Raw genomic sequence first — 15054 nt, 5'->3', positions numbered from 1 at the left:
TTACGGACTGCAAGGCTTTATAGCTTACGGTCCGTATGAAGTTCAAAAACCAAGGGCGCTTAATTAGCTTACGGACCGTAAGCCAGAAGCTCATACGGTCCGTAAGGTGCGTATCTTGGCAGATTTTTGTTTGCTACCCAAGTATTCTGCCTTCTTGCCACCTTTCACGCAAATTGCCACCCATCCTCAGTCCATAACACGTCAAGGGGCACCTGGAATGATCTTAGATCAGTTCTAAACACCTGGATCAATTTAGTAATCCATCTCCAAGTATAAATAGAGCCCTTGTGTTCATGGGCAACTTGCTCATTTCTTCAATATTTCCTCCATCACTCTATTCTGTAGTTTGCCTCTTCCAAGAGGCATCCCCCGAGTTCTAACATTATCTAGGAACACAAGTAAGTGTTCCTACTCTGCTCATTTCGTTTTATAGGCTATTATTTAGCCGAAAATCAAGCAAATTGACATTCGCTTTGACTTTCGGTTTAGACCATTATGGTCTAGCCATTGTTCGAATCGAACATGGCTACGTGATCGTAATAAGGTAGGTATTAATCCCTCAAAAGGGCACCTCCAGAATAGGTCTTGACACGAAAAAAATTAAATGGAGCCAACCAATTAAAAATTTTTTTTATTGTTTTGCTAAAAAAAACTAAAACGATGGGAAAATCGTAATTTTGAACTGATGGCAAAATCATAATTTTAATTCAGCGATAAAATCGTAAATTAAATTGACCAATGAAGGAGTTCCAAGCAGCTGCCGGTATGACTGTAATTTTATACTGGGGGCAAAATTGTAATTTAACCAGGAAAACAAACAAAAACGATGGAGAAAATGTAAATTTAATTTGAGGGCAAAATCGTAACTTGATTGTGAGAAAAAAACTAATGGCAAAACTGCAAATTTAAAAGGGACAAAATCATAATTTTGAACCGAGCGGAAAATTGAAATTTTTAGCTGGGAGTAAAAGCGTAAATTTATTTTTAAGTGGGGGTAAAAACATAATTTTGAACTGATGGCAAAATCGTAATTTTAAGAAAAAAAACTAATGTCAAAAGTGTGAATCTAAACGGGGCAAAACTGACATTTTTAGCTGGGAGCAAAAGCGTTAATTTATTTTTAAGTGGGGTAAAAACATAATTTTAAAGTGATGATAAAATCATAATTTTAAAGCGGGATAAAATCGTAAATTTGTTGGGTCAATAAGGGAGTGCAGGCAGATGCCTGGCACTATTCCCTTTACCGCCCATTTCACCCAATCGTTGAGAATCACTATTACCGCATCTTGATTTTGTAGATGTTGAAAATGAAAATTTAGTCACAGGCTAGAAAGAGTAAATTACGATTTTGGCCCATGTGGTTATATCACTTTTACTTTTTTAGCTCAAAAAAGAATCTTTTAACATCTAAGCCATCAAAGTCCTTTTTTTTCTAACCATTTTGGCCCCTAACACTAACCCCATCCATTTATTTTAGGGGCCAAAAGGGTTAGAAAAAAAGACGTTAGGGACTAAAAATGTTAGAAAAAAAGACGTTGGAGGCTCAAAATCTCAAATGTTAAAAGATTCCTTTTTAAGCTAAAAGGGTAAAAATGATATAACCATAGAGGCCAAAATCGTAATTTACTATGCTTAGGCTAGAAAGCTACAATGTATAATCTTTTGGAGATGAATAAAATTCTTTGCTGTCCAAAAAAAACCATACATGGTTGGGTGTCGTTTTCTATTTCAAACACCAAAAGTGGCATACCCACAAAAAAGAGCACCAAAATGGGTACATGAAAATCCAGATTGATTAGTGATCAGAAGAGCAAAAGAAAGACTTCAACGTCTGAATCTTATGAAGACAAGCTTCAGCCTTGTGAATGGCATCACGTATCCCTTGTCTTGTTCGTCTTGGGATTTTGTTTTCGCGTTTTTTGTAGCCGTCATCCATTTCCTCCTCTCTCCCCCTCTTCCTGCTTGATGATGATTCTGTTAACCAAATTCATTATCAGTAGTATATACAAGGAAGCTAGGACAACTTTTTTTAAACCCCGTTAAGATTATAAGTGGGTGTTTGGGATTCCTTTTGAAAAGGCGTTTTCCGAGTTAATTTTGACTTATTAACTTCTTAGGGCATGTTTGGATTGGCTTCTCAAACCAGCTTATTAGCTTATTGACTTATGGATAAGTCAATAAGCTGTTTTTATGTTTGGATAACCAAGAAGTCCTTTTCAAAATAGCTTATTGCAAAGAAGGAAACATGAGGTTTTGAAAAGCCAAGATTTCGTGACTTTTGGATCCAGAAATGACTTTTCAAAAATGAAATTACTAAATTACCCCTTATATTTGTTTTCTTATATCCAGAAATGACTTTTCAAAAATGAATTTTCTAAATTACCCCTTATATTTGGCTTTTTCCACCCCATAAGTTAATCCAAACACTTTTTTTAAAAAGTCCTTTTCAAAAAGTACTTTTCCCAAAAGTCCAGTTTCCCAAAAGTCCTTTTTAACTCTAATAAGCTTAGCCAAACATCTTCTGAGAATCACAGACTTTTGACTTTTGAAGGCAAAAGAAATCCCGAACACCTCTTGAAAAGGCCTTTTATGCCTTCCAAAGGAGAAACTGAGAAGTAAGAATTTCTTGCTTATTCCTTTTTGGAAAGGACTTTTGAGAAGTCAAAAGGCAAAAGGAATCCGAAACACGCCCTAAGCCTTTTCTACGAATGCTATTAAAAATTCGGTCCGATTTGTGTCGGTTCGGGTCACGTGCAAAAAAATAAATAAATCAAAATTAAATTTCAAATAAAGACTACATTTCAAATACTTAATAAAAGATTTCTTATTAGAAATCCATAATAGGAATAAAACTTTAAAAAAATATGTAAACAAACAAAAACGTGTCAATTTAAACTAAATAAAAAGTTATGTAACAAAATACATGTGAAGGTTGAAACAAAATTTTAGTTATAATATAGTCATTTAGTAAAAATTCGATTAGAATGTGGAAAACAAACAGAGGGAACCTTGAGTGATGGGAGAGTGATAAAACTGCTGCTGCTGTTGGTCTTCCTCTTCTTCTTGGTCGAGAAGGTGTATGAATTCCTTGAGTTGGAGCTTCAGGAAGTTGAATCGGGTCGGGTGCTGAGCTTCGAGAAGCTTCAACTCTTGCTTAGCAAGCTCCTTCATTTTCTTCTACTTCTTAATGGTGGATTTTGTGTGGTTTAAATAAAATAAAATAAAATTAATAGTGATGGCGGACACAGTTTCTTAGGAGCCATGCCTGCCTGCCTGCCGTTGTAGTTTCACTGTACCAAGTGCTACATATCCCGATATTTATTTTTTATTTACTGTCCTTTTTCTTATTTATTCACCACAAAATCCAAATCATACAAAAATACAAAGTTGGACAATACGAAGTTGGAATTTTATGCTTCTCTATACTTTATTTTCAACCTTTTACACTTTATGTAAAGTCAATTATAAAAGTATAATCCCCCTTCTGGTCTAGCGGTAGAATACTTTAGTTTTTCAATAGAGACACAAGTTTAATTCCCACTTATGTCATATACTTATATTGGATGGATACTGGACAATGATGGTAACAAACCCATCGAGCGGGGTTTGATTCTGAGCCGCACACCGGTTTTCATCCGGCTGTTACTTCTCGTGTGGAGGCAGTACGGTTTCCGGGGGAACGCAATAATCAAGTCTGACTAACCCAACATGGACCCGGTTAAGACAACGTAGTATGAGCAGATCTTGCCTAGGACTGCCGTTTTAACAATATGACATTGGATCACTAGAAAAGAAAGTCATCGTTCAAAAAAAATTATAAAAGTATCCTTTTTATATATTGGTTATAACTCCTCTACTACAAGGAATTAGGTACTAATACAATAAAAAAAATATCTATAATAGATAATTACATATTACAATACATGTAACAATAAAAATACAAATAAATGTTAAATATATAATTTATAAATGCAAATTATAAATCTTTAAAAACTTATTTATAGAAAATATTAGATGTCCCACTCGGAATACTACAATTTTTATCAACATTAACAATTTAAGCCCATCTCTACTTTTAACTCTGGAAAAGCCATATATAGACCATATGACAACATTATTTATTTTAAAAACAAGCCAACTTTAAATAGTGTTTATCTTTAAATTTTATTTATCGTCATTGTTGTAACATCCCATTTTGGATTTACATTTAGATAGTAAAAGGAAAGTTGTAGTTTGGTCCATAATGTCAAAGACCAAACAATAATGATCGTTGTACACTTTGGCCTCTTTGCTTACGTGAACACGAGGGTAAACTCGTAATACAGTTAGTGGAAACTAATAACGCTAGCAAGTTGAAAGAAAAATGAAAGTTTTGACTAGTGAAATTTAATTTTAAAATGAAAATTAAAAAAATTAAAAAAATTAGTGAAATTTAATTTTAAAATGAAAATTTAAAAAATTTGGGAGTGATAGAATTCCATCACTAGTGATACCACTCTTACATTTCTATCACTAGTGATAGAATTTTGGTTGATGACATGGCATGATTTGATTGGATAGTGGGAGTGATAGAAATCTATCACTAGTGACCACCCCTCCTCTCCTAATAGTGGAGAATACCCAACTACGAGGACTAAAGTTGTAATTATGTCTAAGTTAGTTAAACTCCTACAAATTTATGTTGAAATGAGTTTGTTGTCACATAGTGTGATCATAAGGGTTAAACATAGATGAAAGTTGTGGGGTTGGTTATACTTAACTAAAAATCCCATATAGAGGGACCAAAAGTGGCTCGATAAATGAATGAGCATTATTTTAGGCTCAAACTCGGCTCGGGCTTTATAAAGTAAAAGAAGCAGATGTAATGGCTCGATTTTAAGCTTTAAAAAACCGTAGAGGAGAAATATTTTATATATGTGTTTAACTTTATTTGTTATCGTGTTTTTATTTTTATTTTATCATTTATATTGTATGAAGTACGATAAATAAAGTTTTAAACATTACCTCTCAAATTTTGGTCTAGATCTCCCATTGGGTTATGAATAATTAATCGATGTGTAAATTCAACGACTGAAACCCCGGATTCAAAGACGTTTCATGTGAAAAGTGATGTTCAAACAAATTAAAGTTTAGCCGCTTAAACATTTTCTTTCAGAGTTTGAATAATTTTATACAATTAACAGGTAAATGTTGTATTTAACTAGGATAATTAAATTGATTAAAACTTTAACATGGATCTATATAATAAGGGGACTGAGGGTGGTTTCGTTTTCCCCTGTGATAGCCATGTTCCACGCGTGGAACAAACACAAATTCCACCGCCACCTATAAATTCCACGAGTGATGGGATTGAGTCCGTGATAAATTCAATGAGTGATGGAAGTTGAGTGATAAATGGATGTAAGGGGTGTGAGGGTTTATTGTTGGGTGTTGTGAGTGATGACCATTGCCACTAAAAAAGGTTGTGAGTGATGAAAAATGGTTGATAACATGGCGGAACTTGATTGGGTGTTGTGAGTGATGAGTGATGACCACCCCACCCCCTAAGAACAATACAATAATATTAGCCAAATTCGAGTAAGTTTTTACCAGTCAATTGAGTGAGTTTACCTTGGTTCAAGCTTGTCTCATTTACAAATAAGCCGAATTCGAGTAAGTTTTTACCAGTCTTTGTTACGAGCTTTTTATACACGCCTACTCATAAACAATCATAATACTACAAACAATAACAATACTTAAAAAATTGTGCAGCAAAGACAATACTTATTTATAGCTAATACCAACTAATGTAGCATCGTCAATTGTTTACCTATTCCTTAACTGCATGCATAGAAACATAAACATAAACGTTAAATTAACCAAATCAAACCAAAACCATAAAATCATTCTCAAGAACCTAAAAACTCATCAACCTTCATGTTAACCCCCCTAGAAAGAAACTTCATGCAAATAGGAGGTCTCACTCCCACCAAAGCCAGTATCGAGCTCGGCAGCGTCCATATCCCATCACCACAAATCAAACCCGAGGCGACCGCGGGCCCAAACGCGGCCGCCTTCGGCTTATTCACCTTTGACCAAACAAACAATATCAAACTCCCAACACACATATCAATAGCAAAGTACCCTCCAATATAAAACGGGATCGCCATCGCCATCGGTATCGGTATATACTTCGCCTTCGCCTTCCCAACCAAATCCCGAATCCCATTTATAACAATTGCGAGCGCGAAAAACGCGTAGCATAACGCCAGACAATGTTTAGGCAATGCCGCGAACCCCTCCACGCCCAAAATCGCCATGTTGCGATAAATAAGCGCGTAAGGAGCCGGGTAAGTCGAACCCGGGACACCAAAGTTGTTAAACGCATTGTAAAAAAGCCAAAACACACAAGGCGAAATGATACAACCCATACCGGTACCGATCATCTGGCTTACGAACATGGACCGCGGGCTAGCTAACGTCATGTACCCAGTTTTAAAATCCTGCATAAGGTCTGAAGCAGTTGATACAATGTTCATCATGACTCCACACGCGGCTAAACCCGCTAGAACACCCCCGTTTTCACCTCCAGCCCACGCTCCGATTATGAAGATGGCGAGCTTCCCGTACGTTGAGGCAAGAGACCAGTCTGTTAACCCGCAACCGTAGGCGTTACAAAATGCTAATGTGGGAGCTAGTAAGTAGATAACTGCAATGTGGTAGCGTTTGAGTTGGTGGAAAATGTGTGGGAGGATGAAGATGGAGATTGCTGCAATGATAAGGTAGCCTGCAATGGCGATCCACATGGGGATTTGGTCTTTCAGGAAGAGTTGGGTGCGTCGCTGGTCGTCGAAGGAGAGGGAAGCGAGTTCCGGTGAGGAGTTTCGGCTAACGGGTATTTCGGATTCGGATTTTTTTCCTTTCATTTGGCGGTATAGACCATGGAATGTGTGGCCGAGGACTTTGAAGAAGTTGTAGAGACCGTCACCTAGGATCATTGCTATGCCGATGAACACCTGTGATTGTGAAATAGGTTATCAACTTATGTCTTAATTAAGGTTTATACATGAATCCTATATGCGAACGAAAAAAAAATCATAATATACATGTTTTCCGAAAAAATTAATAAAATGGACATCTATATTTAGTTGTTACTAAAATAGCCAAATCTAAAATGTGGCAATCAGAAAATACCAGTGTTTTCAAATCTGGACCGGACGGAGGTTGAGCCGGTCCGGGTCATGGTATCGGGCCGGAGGGACCAGTTTTTTATATATTTTTCAGATTTAACCTTATTAATTTTTATAATATTTACGATACCTTCCGGTTCTTATGTCCGGTCCGACCGGTCGGACCATTGAACCGGTAAGAAGACCGGTTCGACGTCCGGTCCGGTTCTGAAAACGTTGGAAAATACACATAAGATCCGCCAGCTAAGGGCTAAATATACATGTCCCTTACACTAATTTTCTAAGTCAATATGTCTATTTTGGTGATTTTTCTTACGCATAAAACACTAAAATTGACAACTTGAACAGTGAGTTTGACATAATAGCCTTACATTTTTCTTAATATTTTTTTTCTTTCCTTGTTTTAGTTAAGAAATTGTTTCAGCAACCAAAAGTTTCCACGTGACACACTTTGTCGCGCGAGCGCAACATATTTCATTCTTAATGGAGTAGATTTCTTTTTGGCACAACATATTCATTTCCTATGCAGTTTGACGGGGCCCCTAGCAAAGCAACATGGATTTGTTGCGCCAATTTAAAAAAATGGTAAAGAATCTGGCACAGGTGAATGGATTTGCTACACCAAGATTGAAATATGTTGCGTCATGACACATGCCAGGCACTTGTTAATGGAACTTTTTAACATTCAAGTTTTTTCAAACTTATCGGTCAAGATAGTCATTTTGGTGATTACTGTTTTATTAAAAAGGGACTTTACCCGGTAACCTTGTATGCCATGGAGGCTGCCCGGTCCAAGGTCTGCAGGGTACCAGTCACCCTTTTTTAGGTCAATGAGCGGCCACATCAAACCCCATGAAATTATTGCTCCGACTAACAAAGATATGTTGATCAGATAGGGACAGATCATGCCAACGCCCACGTAAGTCGCTGAGAAGTCAAAGTAAAACCTGGTTTGACATAAGTTAAAGAATCATATCAAGAAAGAACTTAAAGATTGTTAAGAAGTTGAGTGAGATATTAGATGGTCTGACTTGTGTTCATATGCTTTAAGGCCAAGTGAAGGGAAGCTTGAGAAACCACAGCCTTCTCCTGCAGTAAAGAACCATTGAAATAAACCCCATAGGAAGCTGAAAGTGAAGAATTTCCCAAGAGTTCTCACTTGTCTCCTACAATTGAGATAGCAAGAATTGTGAGATTATTGAACCCATATATCATATGGATATTTTTTAAGAAATGGGGCTTTTTTAAAACCAATAATAGAAGTGGCTTTTTGTGGTAGAGTTTGAATCATGGTTAGTTTCCATCTTAGATAATGACTTTACTCTCTTGAATTTCGCAATTCGTAAGCGTTTTTTGGTTTTTTGGCATTTTGTTGTTAAAGTCACTATCTTTAACCAATGACGTCTAATAATGTCGCTATCATGAGATGCGACATCAACAACTAAATGACAAAATACCTGAAACACCACTTATCACATATTGCTAAATTCAAGATATCATAGTCATTATCTAAAATAACAACTAATCCATTTTTTAAACTCAACAAATAAAATAACCCATTTTACAAGCTTTAACGAAAACATGGCTCATTTTCATCACATTTTAAAACAACCCATTTCTATAAAAAAAAAACAAAAAACAAAAAAAAGTTCCAATATACATATAAACAAGGGCGCAACTTTCCTGTGTCTCAGGGTGCTCCGGCTCTCACTGATTTTTCGCTCATAGTGTTAATTTTATTGAAAATTTCCGAGTTTTTTAGAGTAAAGTAGTGAATTTTTTAGAGTCCGATCCCCACTAATTTGGATTTTGAGAGTCCGACACACTGATTTGGATTTTGAGAGTCCGGCCCCACTGACTTTTCGTTCAAGCTCCGCCATTGCATATAAACCCTTAATTCTACACTCTCCTTTTATAAGACTTGGAAAAAACCTTTTTACAGTTGTTCGCATGACTTGTAAACTTCTTAAGAAAGGTAACATTTATATGTTCAAATGGCGGGTTAAGTTAGTTGGTCATAAGCCTTACTTAGCTAACTTGGCTCCTTGAGGAGTATGGAAGCTGTTGATAAGGTGTGCGGTCGCAGTACCACTGGGATAAATTAGTTTGAAGTCGATGATCATTATCTGCAAAGCGTATAATTCGTTATGACATACTGATTTATGCTAGATGTGCGTTCGTGTGAGCAATTAATGTAGTTTCCTCGTACTTTACCTTCCGAAGAGGTACAACCGAAAATAGTCCAAGGAAGCTAACAACAAACAGAAAACCAATCAACCAACCCAAAGAAGGGTTCTTTATATTCTCGGCCGCGTTATCTTCGTTTGACTGTTTGGCAATGACTTCACTCATGCCAAAGAGGTAACTACCAAACCCTCCTGTAAGTTATTCAGTTGTTACAATATCAATGCTAGATGATATTGAGTTTCGAAACAAATCATTTATAAACCTAGAGATCATTTTTTCAATGAACTTGAAGAAAAAGTTGATGAAACTAAACGTATGTTAGAAAAAATAATTTAACGCCTGACTCACACATCCATTAAATATACTCCTAAATTTACACCAAAGTTCATCATAGGACTAATTAGAGATGAACACCTTTACTACACACTCCTTAATACCGTTGGGCTACAAGCATGTTAGATAAAATTCCAAATTTATATACTTGTGATATTTATCTATATGTATTGTGTTGATAGTGTAAGTTAATATATGTCGAATGCAATTATCTAATGAATCTAGCATATTTGGTATATACCAACTTGCATTGAACGAAGAGATTGCAAGTTGGGAAATTGTAACGTCCAAAATAAGATATTCTATGACATGTAAGTTTTAAAATTCTTAGTATCTTATATCATGATGCAAAATCCACTGTTAGGAAGACGACATATATAAGGCAAAAGACGGTCAAGCACGACAAGGAAATTAACCTCGTACAGATTGTGGGGGGCCAAATCCATCGAAAAGCGACTGGCAACCGTTGGTTGGCAGTTTTAGAAAATCTGGCGTCAAACATGATGTAAAGTTATTTATTTCTTAATTATTAATTATTAATTATTAATATTAAGTATATTATTCAGATAATATAAATTTTTAATTCACATGTTTATAAACGGTTAAGCATATTAAAAGTAAAAATTAGTTCCCAAATATGGATTCTTAAAACAGTATAATTAAGACCTTTGAAATGGGTATTAGTTTAAATATTTATTTTTTAAACTAATGTAAATATAAATTTATTAGTTTTTATATTATTTCAAATATTATACACTTAATTGAAACAAAATAACGTGTGAACATAATTAGCTAAAAAAAAGAGAGATGCCATAAAGTGAGGCATAAATTAAAAGTAAAACTAAAATAAATCCAATGCATATATTATTTAAAAAAAATATTTCTATGGACTATGTATAACAATATAATGTAATTTTGCACTATACATTAATCCTAAATTTTGATATTGAGTAGTTAATGACATGTATTTGTAACTCTGAGCAATTTTAATGTAGTTGTAAAGGTTAAGTTGCATCATATGTAAATTAGAAATGTGTTATGAACGTTTGTAAATGACTTTCGTCTAAATTTGTTCGACCTTTTCTTAGTTACGTTAGTTACCTGTTTTCTTAGGCTAAAGGGTGTGGGGAGCATGAGTTGGGTCATTAATGCCACATAGGACCATCAATGGATTGCTACACCACCCCCTTGCTTCATCCACCATGGTTGGCATGGATTAAACCATGGCAACCATAAGCCTACTTTCCTTTTTCAATATTTCATTTTCCTTTTCCACAAAAGTAAACTAAAATAAGGAAATAGTGGTTTGGGTCATGACCACACCCTTAGGTTAATGGTTTTGAATGATGGATTAGAAGTGAGTGACATGGCGCCAATGTGAAGGATCATGGTGACCATGAGGGTCATGACCACACCCTATAGCCTTATAGTTTTTTTATAGTTACTTGGAAATCCCATATACGGTAGTTGTGTTAATATTTGCCGATTTGCCGTACATCAATTAATTTTCACACCCCAATTTCATATTTTCTCAATTTAGAAACTTAATTAATTAAGTAACAATCTATATCTATATCTATACTATATAATATAAAAGAAACTAACAAGTGGACACATGTCATTCATTGAAGGTATCTTATATTAATTAACTAAATATATAAAACAAGAAACTTATGTGTTTGTTTAAATTTTAAAAGGATTATCTTAGAATCTGTTTTTAAGTAAAATAAATTTACGTCATATCCATTTATATTAGATGTTTTTGTTACTTTTTTCAAGAGATAATTGCATCTAATAATAAAAGATGATTTTGCTTTTCATTTATTTTTTGTTATCTTTTTCAAGAGATAATTGCATTTAATAAAAAAATAATATATCATTATCACTATAAATAAAAATTAAGTTATGAATTATAATACACGAATACTAATACAAATAATTACCAAAGCAAAATTCTAAAAATTAATATATGTTTATTAAACATATTTTATACATTTTATAAAATCTATACTTCTTTCCTATATAATAAAATCTATTCTATACTATATAATAAAAAAACCATTTTGAGAACACTTGTTATTATATTAGGCCATGTTTTATAGATAAGTATTATTTTAGTTTAATCTTTTCTAATTAATTATAGATAATTTTCATACTAAATATTATTTAGTTTAATTTTTTATGGATAATTATTATTTAGTATAATCTCCTTCTCATTTATAATATTATTTATTTAACTAATAGAGTAAATTATGATTTTGGCCCTTGTGGTTATAGCACTTTTACTTTTTTAACCCAAAAAGAATTTTTAACATCTGAGCCTCCAACGTCTTTTTTTCTAATTTTTTGCCCCATAACGTCTTTTTTCTAACCCTTTTAGCCCCTAACATTTAATGGATGAGGTTAGTGTTAGGGGCTAAAACGGTTAGAAAAAAAGACGTTGGGGGCTCAGATGTTAAGAAATTACGAATAAAGTTTCATAAATTATCTTATTATTTATTTATATTAATTACTAGGTTAGAAATATCTTAATAATTAAAACAAATATATTGCATTTTCATAACGAGGGTGGGGGGAACGATTTTCTTCTTTATATTAATTACTATATTAGAAATTATATCTTAATAATTGAAACAAATATCGAGCATTTTCATAACGAGAGGGGAGGGAATGATTTACTTGCTTACCAAATAATTTATTTATTTAATATATTTAAAATACAAGATGAATAATAAGTACATTTATCATACTAATAAATTTATCTAAAAACAACCATCTTTTTAAGATGCAACTCAAGTCTATATGTTTAAATTTTAAAGTTATATAACTTAATAATTACCGATAATTTATACTTATCTAATTAATTTAAATATTATTTTGTAGCTATAAGTTTATCTAATTGGCTAATTGCTATATGCCTAATCTAAACATTTCAACAATATTTTTAGAACTAATAAATTAAGACCACTGTTATTTAAATAAAACTTGGGTTCACGTCGTGAGAAAGTCGATGATACAGTTTATCTTCTAATCGATGGTTAAATGTTTTTATATTTATAAACTTGACAAACATCACAAGTTTTGATCATACATAAAATAAAATTTTGTTCGGATATCAAAAAAGTGTCTTAAAATATCGTTTTATAATTGTTAAATCTTCGTTACTAACGATTTGATATTTTATTTTCTTAACCCGTGTAATACACGGGGTTATAACCTAGTATATGATATGATAAAATACACCACCTTATACGTATTATAGTTAGTTCCACAACCCAATTTCATATTTTCTCGTGATCTCCTTTGCGAAAAGTAAGCGAACAACAGCTGACGTGTCAAACAGAAGTGCGTAAAGTAAGAAAATTATAGAGAGAAAAGATACCGGAAAACGCAATCCCGGAGGTTGCAACGACGCACGTCTGAATGACCGTATTCTCCTGCCGCGTAAACGGCTGCTTCAACATACCTGTTACATTAATATTCACAAATCTATAGCAGTTTGTATAGTAATATAGGGATTGTACTGTCAAAACAGATATCGAACAATACCGGATTTATTCAAGAACTTGGTCCACGTCTTGACGAAAAAAAACCCTAGCAGTCCAGCAGAGACGTTAAGCGACGGAATAATTCCGGTGGTTAGGTTAAGCTTCATGACAATGAACGTGAACAAGATTCCCAGAATGAAACTAACGACGAACGCTCGAACAGTCAGCTGTTTCTGCCATGTGGGAACCTCTTTGCACTCGAAGATCCGCTCGATTGTTTCGATTTCTCCGGTGTCCGTCTTGTTTCCTTTGCCGTCGCTTTCGCTGGTCTGCATGTCGTCGTAAGCACGGCCTGATCCGGCGTCCCTGCGTGAAGAGGATCGATCCATGTGGTTGTTTGTGTGGTGATTTACATGCACGAAATGAGAGGAGAGTGAGAATGAGAAGAGATGAAGAAGAAGAAGAAGATGTGAGTGTTGAAATGGTTTGGGGGGTGATGTGAAGTGAGTGATTGATAGATGGAGTTGGAGATCTTTGCATTGTTTGTGGTATATTATGCATGGTTGTGTGTACACTTTTCTTTCTATATAGATCTTAATTAATAATGCAATATTGGATTAATCTAATTTAATGTAAAAATGGGTTAAGAATTGTTTATTGGTTTTCTTATTTTAGTTTTCTAAACTAGTTTAGATGTAAAGTATCACGAGAAAGAGGTATAGGAAGAGAAGTGAATGTGTTTATTTTATTTATAAGTGTGTATCATATATGAAATTAAAATGAGCAATATATGTAGGATGGAAACTATTCAAATTATAGCTCTAATTTAAACTTTTTACACTTTTAATGAAATTTGGACTTTATAAAAAGTTATAGAACATCAAAATGTTAACCATAAAACACACCCAAAATCCACAAATAACAAAATGAAGATTACTAAAACATCACATATGTGGGTCGTGTTTTGTGTTTTGGATAATAAGGCTCTGATTATTGAATGACAAGCATTATTGGAATTTTTTGCAATAATAGGTGGTTTGAACAAGAAAAGAGTGTTATTAGGTGCTCATGCATATTGTTTACACTTTTAGGTAAGTTGTAAGTTGATACAGCGACCTTCAATGAATTTTTCTGCAAAATCTGGCAAGTTCTGCAAAAGCTGCCAAAGATGTTGAAGGTTGCAGATTGATACAGCGACCTTCTGAAAGTCGCTGTTTGAACTTGCAATGTTATAGAAAGTCGCAGTTTCATCTTACAACCTTCATAAGATCGCTGTTTGAAACAGCAACCTTACCAAAGGTCGCTGTTTGAAACAGCAACCTTACCAAAGGTCGTTGTTTGAAACAGCAATCTTACCAAAGGTCGCTGTTTGAAACAGCAACCTTACCAAATATAATTATATAACTAATTTAAAAATAGAATATGGAACAACTTTATTAATTTACATGGATTTGCAAAATTAATAAAATATGAAGCCTTAAATAAACAAAAAATAGATTATGAATATAAATATGAATTAGATTTTGGAAGAAGAAACCGTTTATTTAAGGCTTGTTTTGCCAGGTCTAGCTACAACTAACAAACCGTTTTAAGGCTTAATCACAAATTTAGGAATTAGAGTTAGAATTTTATATTTTATATCTACATGATGATTGTGACTACTGACTCGTGTATCGTCCATATTGATTGTGTATCAATTGGTAATGGTAAATCTTTTTTTTTTCTTTACAAAGGCATGAGCTAGGCAATCTCGCCACATTTTTAACATAGAAGTCGTTGATTGACATTATATTTATGTATTGAAGATTGTATAGTGGCATGTGCCTCGTAAAATATTGACCAAATTTATTTTCAGTGTGGGGGTCGGGTCATGAGGT

The 15054-nt window shown here is 33.9% G+C and overlaps 2 protein-coding genes across 2 annotated transcripts; both read right to left on the bottom strand.

The window, feature by feature from the left end:
- Positions 1–1640: 1640 nt before the first annotated feature.
- LOC110918336 lies at positions 1641–3278 on the bottom strand. Its single transcript, XM_022162673.2, has 2 exons — positions 3009–3278; positions 1641–1974 (listed from the first exon to the last, which is right to left on the bottom strand). Exons 1-2 carry the CDS (start codon positions 3169–3171, stop codon positions 1796–1798), a joined length of 342 nt encoding a protein of 113 aa, XP_022018365.1. The 5' UTR covers positions 3172–3278; the 3' UTR covers positions 1641–1795.
- Positions 3279–5770: 2492 nt separating this feature from the next.
- On the bottom strand, positions 5771–13762 carry LOC110915659 (probable metal-nicotianamine transporter YSL7). Its single transcript, XM_022160389.2, has 7 exons — positions 13239–13762; positions 13072–13155; positions 9384–9547; positions 9198–9295; positions 8201–8335; positions 7927–8116; positions 5771–6995 (listed from the first exon to the last, which is right to left on the bottom strand). The coding sequence occupies exons 1-7, from the start codon at positions 13564–13566 to the stop codon at positions 5889–5891; spliced, it is 2106 nt and encodes a 701-aa protein (XP_022016081.1). The 5' UTR covers positions 13567–13762; the 3' UTR covers positions 5771–5888.
- Positions 13763–15054: the final 1292 nt, after the last annotated feature.

Source organism: Helianthus annuus, chromosome 16 (assembly GCF_002127325.2).
Source record: "Helianthus annuus cultivar XRQ/B chromosome 16, HanXRQr2.0-SUNRISE, whole genome shotgun sequence".
NCBI lineage: Eukaryota > Viridiplantae > Streptophyta > Magnoliopsida > Asterales > Asteraceae > Helianthus > Helianthus annuus.
This window is presented reverse-complemented; position numbering and strand designations above follow the sequence as displayed.